Source organism: Halichoerus grypus, chromosome 2 (assembly GCF_964656455.1).
Source record: "Halichoerus grypus chromosome 2, mHalGry1.hap1.1, whole genome shotgun sequence".
NCBI classification, from domain to species: Eukaryota; Metazoa; Chordata; class Mammalia; order Carnivora; family Phocidae; genus Halichoerus; species Halichoerus grypus.
In genome coordinates, this window is record NC_135713.1 from 24,402,081 (window position 1) to 24,423,414 (window position 21,334).

The 21,334-nt window shown below is 38.4% G+C and overlaps 1 protein-coding gene across 3 annotated transcripts in view; it reads left to right on the top strand.

Moving 5' to 3' along the window:
- CDH6 (cadherin 6) overlaps positions 1–21,334 on the top strand; it is a 125,088-nt gene that overhangs the window by 53,849 nt on the left and 49,905 nt on the right. For all 3 annotated transcript variants that reach the window (XM_036088432.2, XM_036088431.2, XM_078066593.1), the window contains exon 2: positions 16,419–16,775. In XM_036088432.2, coding sequence (XP_035944325.1) covers positions 16,548–16,775 — 228 coding nt within the window. In that variant the 5' untranslated portion in view covers positions 16,419–16,547. The remainder of the gene's footprint in view (positions 1–16,418; positions 16,776–21,334) is intronic.

Genomic DNA, 21,334 nt, shown 5'->3' on the forward strand with positions numbered 1-21,334 from the left:
AAGAAAGGCCAAATATGTCATGGGCCCCAAAAACAAGTAAATAATACTTTCACTGCATAAAATGTAAACAAACAGCGGGAGGTAAGTTTAGTCATCACAGAGGTTGCCCTTATTCTTTCTCTCTTTCCCGCTCTCTCTCTTCTTCCCTCTATCTACCTTATGGGCCTTTACCCAGGATGAAATGTTAATAGGTACCATCGTTATCTCTGTAATTTCTTCAACCTGTGTTGCCCAGCACACAGGGTTAAAAAGGCTGATGGTGAACAGAGGACACTGTGGAATTTTATTTTTAAGTTGGATAGTTGTTTTAAACACCAGGGTACATGTACCCCTTCAAATCTGTATTCTTGTATCCTTTGGGTAAATACCCAGTAGTGCAATTGCTGGATAATAGGGAAGTTCTATTTTTAACTTTTTGAGGAACCTCCACACTCTCTTCCCCAGTGGCTGCACCAGTTGGCATTCCCACCAATGGCGCAGGAGGGTTCTCCTTTTTCTGCATCCTCGCCAATATCTATTGTTTGCTCTGTTGTTAATATTAGCCATTCTGACTGGTATGAGGTGGTATCTCATTGTAGTTTTGATCTGTATTTCCCTGATGATGAGTGATGTTGAGCATCTTTTCATGTATCTGTTGATCATCTGTAGGTCTTCTTTGGAGAAATGTCCGTTCATGTCTTCTGACAATTTTTTAACCGGATTATTTGTTTTTTGGATATTGTTTATAAGTTCTTTATATATTTTGGATACTAATCCTTTATCTGATATATCATTTGCAAATATCTTCTCCCATTCCATAGGTTGTCTTTTAGTTTTGTTGACAATAGCCAATTTATGGAAAGAGCCCAAATGTCCATCAACTGATGAATGGATAAAGAAAATGTGGTGTATATATATAATGGAATATTACTCGGCCATAAAAAAGAATGAAACCTTGCCATTTGCAATGACATGGATGTAGCTAGAAAGTATTATGCCAAGCGAAATCAGCCAGTCAGAGAAAGACAAATACCATATGATTTCACTCATATGTGGAATTTAAGAAACAAAACAGGGGGGGGAAACAGAGAGGAAAACCAGGAAACTGACTCTTAACTAAAGAGAACAAACTGAGGATTACTGGAGGGGAGGTGGGAGGGGTGATGGGTTAAATGGATGATGGATATTAAGGAGAGCACTTGTGATGAGCTTTGGGTGTTATATGTAAGTGATGAATCACTAAATTCTACACCTGAAACTAATTTTACACTATATGTTAACTAACTGGAATTTAAATAAAAACTTGAAAAAGAAAAAAAAAGTTGGAAAGCTGTTTAACCTATCAGAGTGACAGAAGGTTGAGAACTACTACAATGATTTTATTATTTATATCATGAAATTATTTATTTATGAAACAATGATTTATTATCATCTTAGATTTTTACTTGTAAGAATTGTTATTTAGCCTCAGCAAAGACCCGGTTGTCTACATACCCAGGCACCCACAGCATGTTTTTATCTTCCTTCCCACTTAATCTGCAAAATTACGCACAAGTTTTTCCGAGACTTAGAGGATGAGATTCAGCATATGCCATAATTTCTAGAGCAACCCTCCTGACTCTAAGACTATCTTAATATTTTCATAAAGGACACCAAAATAGGGATGGGTAGGGGCCAACGCAGAGTGGCATATATTTTGCCATTTAATATCTTTGACTTAATTTTTTTCACTAACGAATGAAAAGTTGTTCCCTCCATCCCCTTCCCCCACCCCCACTGCACCCTATTTCTCAGCCAAATCAGCCAAAATTTTAAAATAAAATGGCAAAGAGATTCCATAAGAAAGAACCTACCCTGCCTATATTTCACTTTAGAATGAAATGGAGTGGTCAGAGAGAGCGAGCTCTGCCTACCATCGGTACAAGAGCACTAGAAAGCAGAGTTTATGGATGTCCAGGTTGTCTGATGTTTGTCCTGTGTGCCCCAGGCTGGCCATTCTCATGCCCCACAAGGTCCCAGAGGTCAGGCAAAGCCACCGTGTGAAGGTAACACCTGAGTGTCAGGTTTATAAGATTTGACGAGCAAAAAATGATTTCGGTAACAAAACAATTTAGATCTATTATTAAGTAGAAGGCAAATTACGCTTGAGTGTTTGAAATAAAATTGAAGACTTAAATAAATTTCACACATTGGGCCCTGCCTTCCTACCTCCAAGGGATCTTTATTCAGTATATTTCTGCAGAAAAGTTTGAGGGGCAAGTTGCTACCATATCTGAAAGGTTATGATGGAAAAGAAAAGCATCTCAAAAGTTCTCAGTCCCTCAGACCTTCACCAAAATATAACTTCATAATAGCTACCATGTATCTACTTCCTCTGTACACCCAGTTATTCCATCTCCACATTAATACCCTAGGACCTGAACATGATCGTCCTCAGTTTAAAAAGTGAAAAGGCTAGGGGCACCTGGGTGGCTCAGTCGTTAAGCGTCTGCCTTCGGCTCAGGTCATGATCCCAGGGTCCTGGGATCGAGCCCCACATCCGGCTCCCTGCTCAGTGGGGAGCCTGCTTCTCCCTCTCCCTCTGCCTGCCGCTCCCCCTGCTTGTGCTCTCTCTGTCTAATGAATAAAATCTTAAAAAAAAAGAAAAGGCTAAAACTTTAAAAGGTTATCTAACAGGTCCAAAGTCATGTGAGTAAATAAAAATTTCAACCTATACCTGGCTGATTGCAAAGCCCATTCTCTTAGCTGGAATGCTCTGGCTACTTCTATCTGGTGGCATATTGGTTTGCTATTCCCACACCAACTGGAGAGGGCTGCCTCAGCCAGCCAGGGATGCTGTGGCAGGTGGCTTGGTGCCTCACAGGGCAATTGCAATAACAGTCTTTCATCAAACAGATAAAGTGCCAAAGTCATTTCTCTTTAGTTATAAGCAGTGGGAAACATCGTGCGTGCAGACAGCAATCTGTTGAGCTATGAAAAGTGGCGGTTCATTCTATTTTTTAGAAAGTTTTCACAAAAACAAATATTCTTCAGTTGGTGGGAGCATTTCAAGACATGGAAATTTTCAAAGCATTTGCTTATAGAATTTATGACCTAAGTTTCGTGATGCCTCCTATCTTGTTCTTAGGAGTTTTTCAAGTTTATAGAGTGTGGCTTACTCTAATTGTATTAGAAAAATCAAAGATCCTATAAAAGTGACCAGCAACCTAAACAGATATAACCAGGGAAGACAGATACAACCAGAGAAAGAGTCGTGAAAGATTATTTATTTTGCTAAAATCTTATTTTAGAGATTTTTCCATATGGTTCGACGTAGGTTAGTTTCTTTAAAAACTAAAAGGCTGTCTTACATAAACAAAGGTGCCTAGCCAACATGAGGAAATTGTTTTAAAGGTTTGAATTAAATATGCATGCTATATATTTTTTCTTTTAAGCAATTACACTATTCACTCTGGCCTGGGAGGCTTTCTTCCTAATGATATTAAAACGAGGAAAAAGATTCATTGGCATGAATATGATATTTAACTGTTCAAATTAAAAGCAGACCTCAAAGCAGTCTTTCAAAGAAAGTATTTGAAATAACTTTTCTGTGAACTAAGCTGGTAATGACTTGGGGGGAGAAAAACACTTCTCTGTCCTTTTTCCACTCCTATCCAACTTCTTTGGGCCAAGGTATTCCCTGCTAATCATACATATTTTATTTTCATCCAACTTACCAGGCACCTTAATTTAAAAAAGAATCCCATAGTAAAGTACTTACTCAACACGATGAAAGTTCCCTTGCTTGTGCAATTTCTATTTCATGACAGCCTTCACTTTATACAGTTCTTTTCATCTCCTTACTTTAAGGACTTGTTTTAGACTATAATTATTCTTGAGACTCCGGGTTAACACAACCATTAAGTCTTGGATAGGTGGATGATAAATTGGAGGCTAACAAGTTGTACTGATCTTTTTCTGAGAATTCTTCTTATTTGAACTCAACCACCATAAAGCAACATGAAGAAACATCTACATTCTGGAAAGCAACACACACACACACACACACATAATTATACTGCCCCCCAAATCTACATATTATAAAAGATTGTAGATTGTCTCTTGAAAATAAATCATTTCAATTGGCTCTTGGCAGGTGATTTTGGGAAAAAATTCTAAATAAGACATGTCATAGTTTACAGATTGCACATTTGGTGGCTTTAACCATTTTGAAATGATCTTCATCTTCCCCTCCATCTCTCCAATGGGAAATCATTGATTGGTGTTCCTTTAAAATAAAGATAACATGGAATGCAAAGGGCTTTTCTTTTCTATAGATAAAAATCCTTAAGTAAGATTATTTTCATCTTCATTTTCAAAAATGACACTTCAGAACTTTATCAAAAATTCCAGAGCAAGCAAAATAGAGATTGTACCCAATTCCCTCTTTTCCCATATAGCTGAAACTGCATTTTATAGATATTTCAGTCCATATCCATCAAAAATTCCGGGAAAAAATCCTATATTGGGGACCTTTAATGCTGATCCTTTGCATCTTAATTAATGGTTGCCCATGACCTGGTGCACCAAATATTGCACCTCTGGCATTATTTGTAGTTGGCTGAGATTCAATTAATTGAAATTTCTTGCTGTTGCTAAAGAAAATGTGAAACAGAGTATTTATAACCATGGATACCTGATTTTTATTTACAGTCATCTGAAATAAATTACACATCCATGACAGAGTTGCAACATCTTCTAAGGAGGGGATGTCAGAAGCACTTGACTCTCAAAGATGCCTTTAAAGCATTTAAATATGTATCTATACATATATATTACGTACCTATATTTTTTTCTTCCTAAGGAAAAAATGTCCATTTTACAAAAAATTTCTACTGTGTTTTGGAAAAAAATAATCAGTCCCATTAAAGTCCATTAATCAGTTGCTAATCAAATAATTCTCAATCCTTCAAATGGAACTATAGCTGAGTTTGGCAGTAGTTTATAGGACTAAATTATATTTCGGCTTAGTTTTAATATCCAGGGAAACTCATTTCATAATTGGTAGGTGTGCAAACATGCTGGCACTTCACGTTCTTATTTTATTAGGAAAAATTCATTAGAAAATTCTATTTCCCCTGCCAGCTGAAATTGCAGAGCAAGTCAGTGGCAGGCTTAAGTATCAAACACGCCTGTTTCTAGATATAAAGTTTTCTTCTTTAAAAGAAAAATAATATATACAAGAAAAAGGGTTTTGTTTTGCTTTTTATGTAGGCTACCTTTTATGGTATTTTGACTTCATGCTTTTTACTGATATTAAATGGCCCAAAGACTGCAGATCATTATAGTGCTATTCTTGCACTGCCTAAGATCAGCTCTCTGTAAGCAATGAAGGCGCTTACCAAAAAGGATACTAGCTCATATTCAACGCTGTTTACATGGCAACATGGTGAGTATTTTACGTACTGTATCATATTTAATTTTTATAACAAACCAGTCGAGGCTTATTACAACTGTCTCAACGGGCCTGGAACTTCAAGTGAGAGACCCAAGGGAGACCTGATCCTCAGTCACTGTCACTTCCCACACTAGCACAGGTTGTGGCTTCTTACAGGATTGGAGAAATTTGGTGATCGGTTTCAGCAATATGGGAGTAAACGATAATAGTATGGGTTATGCTATTTAAGAGAATAATTTTCTTAATTATGGTAGTGATCATTAATGGGATATGTGCATTTTCTTTCTCCAAAAGATTTCAAAATTATTTCGGGTACTTCTCCTTCTGATTTTTCATAAAGCTCCTGGGATAGGGCATATCCCAGAAAGACTGATTTCATTTTGTTTTTCTAGTAAATTATCAAATGCTTTCCAATATCAATCTTAACCAACACAGCAGTCATGGTTTACATTAATAGACAGGAAAAATTGGGCTTCTAAAAAAATAAATGAAGTCAAAAAGTTGGTGGTATATTAAAATTGGAACTAAAAACTCAGTATCATGAAATTTCTTCTTTGTCTCCACATTACGCTTTTCCTATTAAAAAGCATCTTTCTGTAGCTTAGAACAATTAAAAGGCCATAAGTACCATCTGAATATTCTGATCGTCTACCACAGAATAAATAAATAGATGCACGAAAATGAAAAGTGCTTGATTTGATGACTGCAGGACATCAAGTAACAATGCACGATTATTTTGAACAACAACTTCTGGGGGGAATTAGTTTTCCACTGGCCTTCATTGTGTTCCTGTGCCCCATTGTTTATAGTTACACATGCACACTGTAACAGCGCAGTCCCTAAATTAGAAATTGAACTTCTTTGACAACTGCAGTAAAACTTGACAAAAGATGAATGTGATTTTTTTTTGTTTCCCTTCTTCTTTCACTTATTTAAACATGTATTAATTAACTTGTTCTGGCAAGTGTTTAGTAAACATTGAACAAGGGCATTTCTTTAGTGGTATAATTAAAATTCCCTTTTAAAATGTTTTGCATGATATTTTATGCGCAATTTGACTCAAGTAAGCAGAGGTTCTAATTAAAGTTTTTAAATGAAGGCAATCAAAATTGATAAAACATCCAGCAACCCATTCAAGCACATTGTCTTCCTGTCTGTGTGAGTTTAATTTGATGGTCAGTTAGCATTAGCCTGGATTAGTGAAGATGCCACCATACACAGGCTTCCTTCGACTTCAGTCAGTCTCAGGGAATAAATCTTTAAACGCTGCAGTGCCCTTTAAGTTGTTATACAGTATTTATTCAATTAAATGTCTTCTAAGTTATTACACCAGGATATTATGAGAAGCATCTCATTTAGGTTATGAATCCTCTGCAAATAAAGTGCTACATAAAACACATTGAATGCATGAAGCTATCCAAACATCAAGTCAGGGTTCGATTATTTTTTCCCATTATAACTTGATGTAAAGGGTTACACCTCTGTAAACAGTGCTACCCTTTGAGGTGAGAATAGCATGTAGTTTTCAGGGCTAACAGGCAAATGTCCAAAGCACATAAAAACATCTAAATCATTATCCCTTTTTGCTTGCCCGCGCGCTCTCTCTCTTTCTCTCCCGCTCTCCCCTCCCCACCCTGTGTGTGTGTGTGTGTGTGTGTGTGTGTGTGTGTGTGTGTGTAGTGGGAAAGGTGAAGTGAGATGGAAAAAGAATTCATTTTGCCTGGAATGCATTGACTGACCTGAAGTGAAAGATATTTTTAAGGGAAGCTTCAAACTCCCCATCCGTAAATTATTCATACATTTTCCTTTTAGTGATGCTGTAAACAACTCCAAAAAGCAAAGCTATAAATACAAGAATTGCTGGTAATTAATAAGTGACTTTCTGGCTCCCAAGATCACGGATGTCTCTAATGATCTTTTTTAATTAGCAAGGATTAAAACAGATTCCTCGGGATCATTTCTTCAGACTTCTGGGTTCTGCACCTTAGCTGTCCGGAGGGGGGAGCAGATAATCATCCCCTCTGACCCTACACCTTAGAACAGAGCTGCTCTGTAGCCTCTGTGAAAGAAAAAACGAAATACAAGGTAACCCTGACTCCAGGGGGTGTCTGACAAATGCGGGGGCGAGGGGAGAGGGGTTTACTGAGCAAGTCTGCTGGGCTCTCACACTAAGCTAACTTTCCAATCTGCCTTTTATTATTTTAGTCATAAATGTGATAGTTGAGTCTCCATCTAACACCGCTTTGTGTTATTTCTTAATTTCTTTGGAATATGAAAGAGAAACCGGGTGCTATTTATCAGTTGCCTCCACTGAGACCCCGAAGTTTACTATTCCCAATTTGAAGATGAGAAAATTGAAGCACATCATATCAAGTCACTTGACAACCCCTCAAGACTAATGAGTATTGACACTGGGATCCAGATGCGTGAACTGGCCCGAGTGTGCTTCCAGCCACAGTGCCGTTCTATCCCTGGTATTAGCACATGGGCCTTTATTTCATACGTAAGCTCAGAGGGACAGAGAAGCTTGCCCGAGATAAAACGGGAAGAGAAACACAATGGGACCCCAAACCCAGCCCTCCTAAAGACCACCATAACAACTTTTCACAGTCTTGGTGCTCACATTTATTCTACAGAGCCACGGCTTCTCAAACATTCAGGAGAATTTGGACATTTTTTTACTGATTCCGGATCATCATTATGAATACCCATTGCTGGATTTGCAACACAGTAATACCCTCAAGCGCTGCCAAGAATTCATATGTTCACCCTGACAGTCATGAGTCTTACTGTCATTAATTCGGGCACTTAGTCATTCTTACACTCAGTCGCCTGTGCACTCATCCATACATGCACTTCTATTACAGATGCTTATCTACTGTCACTCTGCACAGGTGCTGCTCTCGGCATAGGAACACAGAGCATCACTACTCCCCCAGGCCAGCCCCTGACTCCATCCTTTCTGTCTTTAGTTCTTCTGCTGGCCGTTTGTAGCCACTCTCTCTGCCCCTTTCCGCCACCCCCTCCTACTAATATGGGTACTCCAGCCTCCAGCACTCCTTACACCATCCCTTTAATTTGCTGGGGATTTAGAAACCTGGTGATAAATTTGTTCAAACTTTGTCTGAAATGAGAGTAAATAAAACCTAGATGCTGTTTCCATGAGCAAAATACAAATGAGATAGTGAATGTTATAGTTAAGAAGGAGCCTCTAGATTAGCGGGGCTTTATCCAGCTTCTGCCAACCACTAGCTGTGCACCCTTGGGCAAAGGATCCAGTCCCTCTAAACCTGTGTTTCTCATCTCTAAAGCAGAGGATAAGGATGACAGTCTCCATCTTAGAGGATTGTTGTTTAAGACTTACAAGTTTAGAGATCCTTTATTCCATTACCTGGCACAGAGCAAACCTTTGCTTGCTGTTCTTATTTAGCTTATACACTCTGTCACAACTATTTTACCTCTAGAAACCTGTATTGCTGTTAGAATTTTAGGGAAGTCGCGAAGACTCAAGTCTAAGGTCACAGCTATACTGAGCACTGATCAGGAGCTGTGACTCCTCGGGGTATGGTCAGAGCAAGGACCCCGGAGCGTGTGCCGAGGCAACGATCTGGTTTTATTACACACTCGTAGTGTGACCTTGAACGAGTTACTCCACCTCTCCAAGCTTCGGTTTCTCATCTGCCGAAATTATCAGAAGATTATCCACCTCACCGAATGGGCATGAGAATTAGATTGCAACACGTTTGTGGTGTCCTTGGCACAAGTCCTGGCACACAGTAAGGTCAGGGATGGAACACGGCAAATTCACCGGTATTCTTATTTATGAGTTAGACTTCATGTCATTGATAAAAGGTTTGGACATTATATCAGGAAAAATAAATACGACATCTCCACTCCTCATAACACTTTGCACCAGTACGAGCCTTTAAAAATCATCTGCAATGTGTCGAGTTTCACAGGAATTTACTGATAAACCCAACCACGTGATTCCTTTTACAATTTAATAAAGTTAAATCTGTTTTGAACTCCTCACACCCACTAAGGAACCCTTGCCTCCTGCCGGCCCATAGCTCCCAGCCAATACGCTCAGGCTGCCCTTTCATCGAGCTATTGAAAGAAGAGCAAACTCACTGAAATCGCTCACACTAATGGGCAAATGGATTTTGACATCTTGCAGTCTTATTGAAGCTTCATTGTCTTAAATGGCTATGCATCCAAAAGAATTAACGGAGCTGCCAAATAGCCTAACTTACAAGCAGGATGTAATATGAAACCAAGTCTTTCATACATTTCTGCAACCTAGACATATAGTTTGCTACAGAAATTGTTTAAAATTCATGCTATGAATATCTAATTAAAGGTGTAAAGTGCATTCTCTTCTCCTTTGTTTCCCTGAGTAAATCTTTTGGGAAAAGACGGCATCCACAAGCTCAGACACCCTCAGAAGCCAGGCAACATGCACAAAGGAATGAAGCAAGCACTTGAATGGCATCATTAAGGATTGGTGGGGAAGCACCTACAGTGCTTTGGTAGGGAGCTCCCTCCACTCCAGAAACAAAAAAAAAAGTCGCCAGAACTTCTGCTCTTTCAAGTTAATCCAGAAATGAGCAAGCCCTGATCTTTAAAGATGGGCAGCTGATTTCGGTTTAATTGTAAAAGGCAAAACAAGACATGCATAAGACGCAAACTCTGCCCCTAGGATGGCCAATGTGTGCCCTTTGCTAAGACTTTTTTTTTTTTTTTTTTTACAGTTTAGGTCATCGTGGCCATCTTAGTGTTAAGACTTCACATGAATTCATTCATTTTATCCTCACAGCCATCCTATGGAGTAGGTACTGTTAATATCATTCCATTTTATAGACAAACAAATTGAGACATGCCTCGATCCCCAGCCAGTGTTGACTAGGGTTGAGCTTCTAATCCAGATGCGCGGCGTGCCAGAGTGTTCTTGACCATACTCTGATACTTTCGCTCATGATAAAACAGGTTGGAATTTTTTCCCCATGTGGAAAAAGACCTTTGTCTTTATCCTCTGATTCAAGTTTTGGGTTTGTTTGGCTTTTTTTTTCTTGTCCCAAATGGATATTTCAAATCAACAAATATTCCTTGAGCCTCAACTACACATAAAACACCATTTTATGTGCTGTAACACATTTGATTTTATCTTCATTAATGCAATGTGTGGAATATAATTTTAGAACGAGGGTAATACTGTTAAAATAGCTTCATCTGGAAATACATCAGTTTGCAAACAGATTGGCATATTATCCACAAATATAAACATTTACAAAAAAATCAGGCATCATTTGATGGCTGTTGCCATAATGATTCATTGGCACAAGAGAAAAGCTACGTGATGAGAGATGCCAAAGCTGTTTGACACATTTCAGTGGAGTTCATTACACACATGAAACAGAACCAATTTTACTCAACAGTGACTTTGACATTTACAGAAAAATGAAATGGAGGTTTAGAAATGAAGACTTCATGTGAAATCTCTACCAAAAATTTTAAATTGGTTCTGTCCTTATGCCACCACTTCTAGAAGATCAGCCATGTTCTACAGACTTTTTATTCACAGCAGGTGGCAACTTATTCAAAACAAAGTTTCTTGGGAGATCGGATAATTGATCTTGAACAAACTTAATTGGTTGTAAAACTCTTCTCTCAGAATAAAGAACATCTATATTTTTAAATATTTACTTGTAGAAAGGTGCGGTACGCCTTTGGCTTCGCTCTGTTTAGTTCATCCTGATTTCACAGTTCTGCTTCTTGAATTTGCTAGGTTTTAATGGAGTAAATACCATCTTCATCCCCGTCGCACCCAAAGACTGTGGGACAGGAGTGATTTCAGGCTTAGAGTTGGGATACAATAGAGTCAAGAGAAATGTTAAATAGTTGTAAATAACCAGCGTTTTCTACTTCATTAATAATATAATATGAGAAAATGTACCAAAACTTAATTAAGGGATTTATATAATACATATTCTAAAGCATTGCTAACGGGGTATGCCAATGGGTTAGGATGACTTATATGTAGATATTTTCAGAAATGTTTTTTGTGAGCAGCATCATGCAAAATACCATGCTACAGCATTTACATGCAACACCATTTATTTGAAGAAACAATTTCCTACCAGATTTTAAAACATTCTCTTACTATGATAAATGGTTAAAGTATATTAATAATGTTGCTTTATTGAATGCTTACTGTGCTTTCAATGCCCAAGTTAAGGCTCTGCATACCAAAAAATGAGTGCGCTTGGTTTAATTTGTAAGCCTAGATAGTATTATAGTATCATTGCACTGATTAGAATTAATCAGGAATACCAGAACAAATGTATGCTAAGTCTGAATTATAAAACTTTAAAGTAATTATGTTGCTTTTAAATCTGCCTAATATTTACTTATTTGTTTGTCTGTAAATAGTATAATAAAATCAGTATCTCAAAACCAGATAACACAGTTAAGTCATTCAGACTGTTATCAAACGTAAGTCACTAGAGAAGCAATTCAATCAATAGAGAAGTTTTCTAATTAGCATATTAATTATTTGCAAATGAAAGGTGATTCCAAAGTACTCTAGGGAACTCAAAGACATTGTAGTTTGTCTTCTCATTCTACGTATCCCTATGAAATATTTTTACACTGTTAATTTCCAATAATCTAAGGGAAAAGGTTTTGCTAATCAAAGGAAAATTTTAGCCCAGCTTCTGCATTAATTATCACATATTCTAAACTGGTAGATCATGAATTAATGAGGCCTAGGTTCCTCCTAAATGGCATGCATTAAATAAGAGCTGGACTTGACTATGTACTCTTGTGAGGATGGGAGTATATATGCATATTGGCTGCCAGGGAAATAAAGTTACAAAGTAATGCAATTATCAATGCTATGTGGGCCTTGCCCCCCCCCCCCACTATCCATAAACATCTTAATTACCTTCTACACATCACTAAAAAGGAGCTTCTGTAAAGATTCAAACTATTTTTCTGGATCAACCACTTCTGCATATCAAATTTCAGAGCACACAAATGATTGCCTATAAGAAAAGAGCTGCAATTAGGCAGCTCAAGTTTTATTTTTATAGTTTCTGATATCTCTAACTGATTTGCTCTTAGTGCCATGAGGGGATGGGCGCGGAAAGGTGCAATATCAGGTTGTTTTGCATTCTTTCCCCTCCCGCTCTCTAATCTTCTGGTTCTTTCCTGATTGAATACCACGCCTGCTATTTTAAAATGCGGTGACTATGCATGACGTACTGCTTTGTCCTTTTGGTTTACTCCTTGACATCTACAACATGAGCCCGCACAGCTGATTACTACCTGCCATGTGGTCCCCCTGCACGTTGGCTGCTCGGAAGTCAACGGCTTTCCCATACTCGTCAGCGTGGTGCTGCAGTGGGCCCTTTCCCTCCTTGACCAGTGGCCATTCCGCATCCTAAGAATCCTATTTTTTTGCATCTAAGGTTATGCTTGGAATATTTTTTTCATTTCATATTTTTTAGATTAAGTAAAATCTAATATATATATACATCACTCATTTAAACTTCATCAAATTCTTATCCCATATAACAATAGAATAATAACAGCATGTTAATTACAAGAAGACATGTTTGTCCAGTACCATTTTTACAAGGTCAAAATTACTACGTTGAAGGTACTTCTGATTTTTTTTATGTGAATAAAGTAAAGATGATTTTTAAAACCTTAACCTAACAAAAGGGAAAGGGAAAAAAACACAGATTCTATGAATGAGTCCATCCTCCAGTGAACTTTCCTTTTTGCCCACATTCTTCCTGCAGTCAGTGGGCATAAAGCTTCTGCCTTCTCTGTTTTTACACTATTACTGTGAAATCCTGAACTGAAGTCTACACAGAGGAAAACGACTAGCAAATGGCGTAATTCTGATTTTTAAAGTGCTTCTGTTTTTTAATTTTAAAAGAATTTGACTCACTCAGAAATGCTTCTAGAAAGATTAAAAAAAGTATTCAAGCGTAAGAGGGAAAACTACACTATCCTTTGCAGACTTTTGCAGTGTGCTATATATAGAAGGATTCTTCATATGCAATACATCGTAGTAACAATAACAGTAGTAATAACAACAGTTATAATAATAATAGCAGCTGATACTTATTAATACATTACTAAGGTGCCAGGCGCTATTGTAAGTGCTTTGCATGTAATGGCTTAATCCTTACAACACCCGATGAGGTACTTGCTGTCATTATCCCCATTTACAGAGAAAGAAACTAAGGCACGGTGAGATTAAGCATTTTCCCAAATTCACAGCAACTAAGAGACAGAGCCTGGATTTAAACGCAGGCAGTCTGGCTCCAGCACTGATAATCTTCACCAGTATGCAACCCTGCCTATTGAGGCAACCCTGCCTAAATGAGAATTGCTAAGTTAGATATTCAACAGTTCAGAGTTCATTGGAGTTTTTAAACTATGAATTTCACACAGAAGTCAATCCCTCTAAAAAGCTAACACTAAATATGAGTGGATCGTAGTAATTTTAGTAATTTTGCATATTGACTTTTTATCAAGGACACACCCTGCCAAGTTGATAGAAAATGAGCTGGGTTATAGCAAATCTAGATGTTCTAGCATACTTAGAAACACTGCTTAAATTTGCATCACTTTAAAAGCCCATTATCAACTAAGCAAAAAAAAAAGAAAGAAAGAAAGGAAATACTTGGCATTTTGGTATCTGATATTAAAAAGAACTAATATTTAATATTCAAGTGGCAACAGCTTGTAGAGTTTCCACACAACATCCACAGGGATCGATTTTTCTTTAAAAATGGCCTTTAGGAGTCTGCCTTTTAAACAGGTGACACGTCCATTCTCTGAATCCCTCTTTCCTGCCGGCACCATGGGGCACACACTGAGCGTGGCAGGAGACATATAATTCTTCACTGCAGGATTTGTCTATGCAAATAATGGGAGAATATGAGAAATTAAGAAAAATGTAATTTCCACTGACTCAACCTCGATGTAATCTCTGCTACTAAAAATGAATAGATGTCTTTAGAGGGCTTTTCTCCATATGCTCCCTCAATCCCCCTTATATACTATCCACGAGAAGAGAAGACTCGTCATGGCCTGATTGAGCATCAGTTATTCCACACCTGTACCAAGGCCTCCTGATGACTCGTTACGGTTGCCTGGCGCTTTTCCAGCATGACTAATTGTCACAGTACTAATTTACTCACCTGTGGAATTTTCAACTTCCCCAGCCTGCTGTCAAGAAGATGCATAGTAATGAAATAAAGATTTAAAAATCCTGAACACTATGAAATATTTCACTGATATTCCAATAGAAAGCTTTCACTAAATCATGTGTTCGGTGGCTAATTACTCATTGCTGGGGTAAAAAAAAAATCAAAACACTGGTCATATATACATTTCCCTGCTAGAATAATAGGAGACAAGTGAACACATTTTTCTGACATAAAGAAAAAAAAAATTCTGATCAGATTACCTAAAACACGTTTCTTTTGTCTGCATGTATTTAGTGAACATACCAAAGTTAATTACTATTATGTTCTACATCACAAAGCACTTCATTTTTGTTAGTATTATTTAAGAAAACATTTTTCCCATTTCAAATGGTACAGTGAAGGAGTGATTTTTTAGATTTTTTTTTCAAGAAATGTGGAGAAGTTTAGGATGGAGATATAGATATGTATGACTCTAATTATGTGAAATAGTAAACCACATTGTAACATCTTTGCTAGACAATCTGGCCCAAGGAATTTTTTAATGCGAGGTTATGTTCTTAAAAATTAATATTTGGGATGCCTGGGTGGCTCAGTCAGTTAAGCGTCTGCCTTCAGCTCAGGTCATGATCCCAGGGTCCTGGGATCGAGTCCTGCATTGGGCTCCTTGCTTAGCAGGGAGTCTGCTTCTCCCTCTGCCCGCCGCTCCCCCTGCTTGTGCTCTGTCTCTCTCTCTGACAAATAAATAAATAAAATCTTAAAAAAAAAAAGAAAATTAATACTTGTCCTGGAAAATTATTATACACAAGTATAAGAGCTGACTTTTCTGGAGATCCTATAGTCAAATGCATTCACTCTGATATTGAGATATATTTGATGCACCTGTGAAAATTATATAGAAATTGTTTGACCAATTTTTATACATATGCTTGCTTGCTTATGATACAAGTAAAATTTAGAGATGAAAGCCCAGGGTTTCCTACAGAAATTTAAATAAAATTGCTCATTTAATTCCTATATTCTGTTATATATAAATTCTGTAGGTTGTTCATTCACCCATCCTATAGTGTTATTGGGTCGTATGAGGGGAAAAGAGCTTCCCAGTCAAGTTTGAGAAACCCTTTATTAAATGTAGGCTTGCGTCACTTTACAAAATTTCACTTCAGAAACTTCAATATGCTAGCACGCATTCGGAAGAGAAGACAAAGTGTGGTCTTTTCCAACCGTGCTTGACCCAGACCCGTCTATCCCAACACATCTGTGAAGCCAAGAGTCTGAACAGGCTCTGCCTTGACTTAGGCTGATGCATCACAGGTACTCAGTACATTCTAGTGAAACATCAACATTATCCACTTTCAATCAAACTGAAATTGTGTGTGATATATCTTTGCCTCTGACTTGTTCATGAGGATAAATATGCAAATGGAATCCGAAACACAGACTTGTTCCTTCTAACCAGATCTCAGCCCACATACTTGAGAGGAAAAACGAGTAGTGAAATAATCCACCCTGGCATGTTGACCTACAGCAACGCAATGACTTAAAATAGGATTGTTAAGTGATAGAAAAGGAGAAAGGAAAACAGCAGCTTCCGACTCGGCACATGCCTTCCATTTAGCATATCTGAAAGAACGTTTTCCTCATTTCAAAATTGATAGCCAACTTATTTTTGTTGTTTTGCTATCCAAATTTCTGTCCTCTTTCTCCAGAGCTTATTTGCTCTAACACTGAATTTTAAACATCTCTAAAAATGTTTGATATGTTATTATTCTTTCCAGATATCCTCTGAGAGCCAAGCAAAGAACATTAAGGAAGAAAGGAGAAATGATGCTGGAAACAGTGCAGTGAAAAAAGCCACTTCAAGGAGCAGGGTACCCACTACCCAGAGACTGGACTGTGTTATCAGAATGAGAACTTACCGGTACTTCTTGTTACTCTTTTGGGTTGGTCAGCCCTACCCAACTTTCTCAACCCCGTTATCCAAGAGGACTAGTGGTTTCCCGGCAAAGAAAAGGGCCCTGGAGCTCTCTGGAAACAGCAAAAATGAGCTGAACCGTTCGAAAAGGAGCTGGATGTGGAATCAGTTCTTTCTCCTGGAGGAATATACGGGATCCGATTATCAGTACGTGGGCAAGGTAGGATTCCATTGGGCGCTTTGACGTTCTGGTTGTAAAGCCTGAAGAAATTACTTCTAATAAATAGACGGGGAGGATGTGAACTATTCCCCCAATACAGTAAGAATTGTTGCTTATCTGGTAAGACTTTTTTTTTTTTTCACTTGAGTAGTTTCGGGAAGAAGACCGTAGCAAGAAGCTGAGAAATGTCAGCGATGCAACAAAGAAAGAAATGCTTCCGTTGAAAAAGAAACGCCCACAACCATCCACATAGGATTATCATAAATCCTTTAATTTTTACTTTAGCTTGAAAAATGTGGTCCAGCTATTCTATAAACCAGGATGTATTAAAAATAGGAATAGAGCGATTAAGCTGTAAGGGAAGGAAGGTTCCTTTTTCTCATTCTGAAAGCAAACATTCTGAGCGTCAGTCCTTTGGCCGGGTTCAAATTAACTACTTCTTAACACGGCTCCCCGACCGTGTCATCCTTTCCGTGACCAAATGGAGCCCTTGGTCCTCAAAACCCGCCACTGCCTCAGATTTGGTTGCGGCTGCTGTCGGGTTTGTCTTGTCTCAAATAATTGGCAAGAGCCAGGCATTTCAAAAGCTTGTGATTTAATTGTGGCAAGGTTCACAAGAGAGAAAAATGGTGATGTAGAGGTGCTATTTCCAAATATCATCTGACCATTTTATTGACTCTAGAAAGTTGAATGAGGAGGCACCACTTATGATAGCCCTTAGAGATTACTGGCTGAGTCAGGGAAACAGCTCAGTTATACTGTCATCGTGCATTTCACTGAAATTTTATCATCAGCTACATTCTTATTGCAGAATATCTGCATACTGCAACAATGGGGGAAAAAATAGAGACACAGATTTGTACTTTGTAGGTTCTGTGTTTCATAATATGGTATTGATAAGAAAAGTAATTGTCACATACCCTTTATATAGGGAATGAACATAATAGAAAAGATAAAATGTCTTGGTTTATGATTACAGCTATGATTTTGAAATGACTATATCAGGATAGCATGCGAATAGCATAAATTTTGCAGATTCCAAGGGCTGCATGTTCACATTTCAATCTGTTATCAAATATCCCTAAATAAGAAGGTGCGAATATTCTCTTTAAGTATTTACCACTATAAATGAAGGAAAGCCATCCACGGCTTGGGCTGAGGTAACCAGGCATTGTTCCAATGAATGAATTATTAATGTGGAATAAAGTAGGAGAGGAAGTATTCAGTGAAGGGGTGAACATCAACACAGATCCCCAAGGGGTTAGCCTTGTATTTGACGTGAAAATCACACGCTGTGTGACTGCTGAAGAAAGTCCACTTACTTGTACTTCACTCCATTTCCTTGTGAAATTTGATGAGCAAGCACTACATTAATAGAGTAATGGTTGTAAATAATAATAATCATCTTACAATCTTTAAAGCACTTTCTACAATACAAATAACATTATTGTCATAGAAGATTAAATTGTTTTAAATGCTTTGACTAAATAATTGATTCCCTTTTTTTTTCCTTTCTGCTTTTTCTTCAAAAGTTGTGGTGCCATATTATATCAAAACTACCACCTGTTCTTAAAGAAAGGCTAGGATATATCAGGATGCTAGCAGCAGAAATGGATAACCGCATAGGAATCAGTTTTACCATGATAATTGTGAGAGGTAATATCGCCACGGGGTAAAGTTTCGAGCTGTGGACTCAAGCAGATCTGAGGCCGCATCGCTGCCCTGCCATTTGTGTGGCCCAAGGCAGGTTGTTAACTATCCCAGGCTTTAGTTTCTTCATCTAGAAAATTCAGGCAGCAATGCCTACCTCATGGAGTTAAAGTGAGACAAGAACCAGGGACTGGCACATAGTAGGTGCATAAAGATGTTCTTATTATTGGTGAGAAAATCCATTGTATATGCTCTATTAATAATAATCTATCTGTAATGCATTGAAGCGGAGTATTGATTTCTGTATCATTGCAAAAGTAAAATGAAGTAATTACAGGATCTCTCAGTGGGTGGAAAATGTAAAGGATGGTGACAAAATCCCTTCCCAATCAGAGCTTCAATTTAACCAGTTGGAGGTGGATATTTTATTGGCAGCTAGACATATTTCCCTACCTCACCCCCACCTCCTTGAAGGTGTGACACGTAAGAGATTACCAGTTGGAAAAAAAAAAAAAAGGCAAGGGTAATCATTGAAGTTGTCGTGGACCCCGCATTGCTATGACAGATGTGTTTAAGAGATGTTCTTCCTCAATTAATAGGGCATTTCCCCAAATATATCTTTGGGGTTATGTTTTATCAACATGTGAAAGGATTTGAGTATAATATGTTTTTACCACAGTTAAAAATAGACCAAAAAAAATTTTAAGAAAAAAAAAAAGTTTGTTCCTGACGTGGCAAAAGGTTGGTCCACTTTTACATAGATCTGGAACAAAACATACACCTGATGTGGGGATCTGGATCCCCAAGGTTAAGAAACTTTTGGAAAAAAAAAGAGAAAAAATAAGATTAGACTATAGCAGAGGTTCCAAAACATTCTTGGTTCGCAGTGCTCTTATCTCAAGAATTGTTTTCACAGTGTGCTTAGGACCCAAGAAACAGATCCAAACACCTTAATAGCTATTTATGTTCTAACCAATAAGTAGTCCTTTGAAAAAAATACACAGCAATTAATAGAAAAAATAATATTTTAATTTTATTCTTAAATAACCACAGTTTCTTACTTACAGAATGTGGGCATCTGCTGGGCTCTGTGCAACTTCTAAGATTAGACACTGCCCCTCATTTCCTTTCCACGTTGATTTTGCACTGTACTCACTTATCACAAGTACTGTGGGAAATCCAGCTTAACAGACATGTGACATCATCGAAAGGAGTGTAGCACCACCTACTGTTGAAACTGTGAACTACCCTGAGCTAGTAATTCACAAGGAGTCTAACAGAGCCCAAGTGTTGCTATATTTCCCTTGAAATGTAAAAATACTTCCTGGCACCAGGGTGGGTTCCCCAGGATGCTTCAGTATGTACTCTGGAAAGCACTGGACTGCAGCTAGGTCAGCACTTAAAGGTGTGCAAAGGCCAATAGAACCTTAAATCGTGCTATTAGCCTAATTAAATAACAATTACTTAGAGTCTGTCCTTGGGGCCTGAAACGAAAAAAGTTGATCTGTACTTGTAAGGGACAGAAGCATTAACAGAAGAAAAGTAATGTGAGCAAGTAGCACTTAAAGTGGAAGAAAGAAGTTTTTACAATATAAGCATCTGTTTCTATTTGTATTTGTGTTCATTGGTTTCCATGATTTGTGGTAAGTCTCTAGAGATGAGAGTGATGGCGGTGGAGTGAGGAAAATGTGAGAACGGGTGGGAGCAAAGGGCTGTCAGGAGTCGAAGGAGAAAAGAGGGAGGGTCACAAGTGCACCTGAGAAGTAGCGGAAGACAGACTCCTGAGGCTGGGCTAACAATGAAGTGAAGAGACAAGATCACACTTAAAACTTGGAACACAAGCCAAGGCGACGAGACCTCTCTCCTCTAGCCTTCTGAACGCTCCCCAGCATTTCACTGTGTCCTGCGGCAGTAAGATGAGCGCAGAAACGTGACACGGCGGGGCGAGGGAAGGGTGGAGGCATACGCTTACTGTGAATACGAGTGGGGAAGGCCGATTCTATTGAAATATTGACAATCCAGATTCTGATTTATGAGAAAATTCTCAACACCTCTACTCACCTAAAAATGGCGGCAACAGGTGCAGGTTAACAGAAGGAAGGCGTTGTCCTATATTGGGTAAGAGTTTGTGGGCTTAAGAAACAGATATACACACAGATACAGATAAGGAATCTGATTGTTTTTCTAAAATACCTGACCATCTGGGGCAACTTTTAGCTGATTTAGCGTAAGCAGCATCTGTGTCATCTGGGAGCTTGTTAGAAATGCAGAATCTTGGGCCCCACCTGAGGTCTATTGAATTATACTCTGCATTTCAACAAGATCCCCCAGTGAATTGTACGCATATTAACATCTGAAGACCACGGCTTTTAAAAATGCCTTGGCCCTGGTCTCACCTCCCCAGAGATTCTGCCTCAGTTGGTTTTTGATTGTTGATGATTCTAAGATGTGGTGGAATTTGAGAACCACAGCCTTGGCAGCATCTAACTGGCAGTAATTATAACAGACCATGGCAAGTTCCATGATAAAATGGGTGTCCAGGAAGTACTGTTGGAAACATGAAGGAGAGGGGCCAGCTGGGCTTGGGGCTCAGCAGAGCTTCCTAGGGGAGGTGATAATGTTGGAAACAGTCTTAAAGAAGCAGCAGGTGTGAGCTCACAGTGCAGAGGGAGAACTAGCAGGACTTCCCAGTTAATTAGATGCAGAAGCCTAAGGAGCGAAAGGCAGAAGTTCAAAGAGTCAGGGATTTCAAGATTGGACAGTCAGCAGAGTGAAAGCGTCACTAATGTTGGCACAGAAAACAGAAAGATACATGTGTTCTTGTCAAGGGGGAACAGGAAGAGTATTTGATTTCATACGAAATCCACCCAGGTTATCTTTGGCTTATGTAAACTTAATAGAAAAGTAAG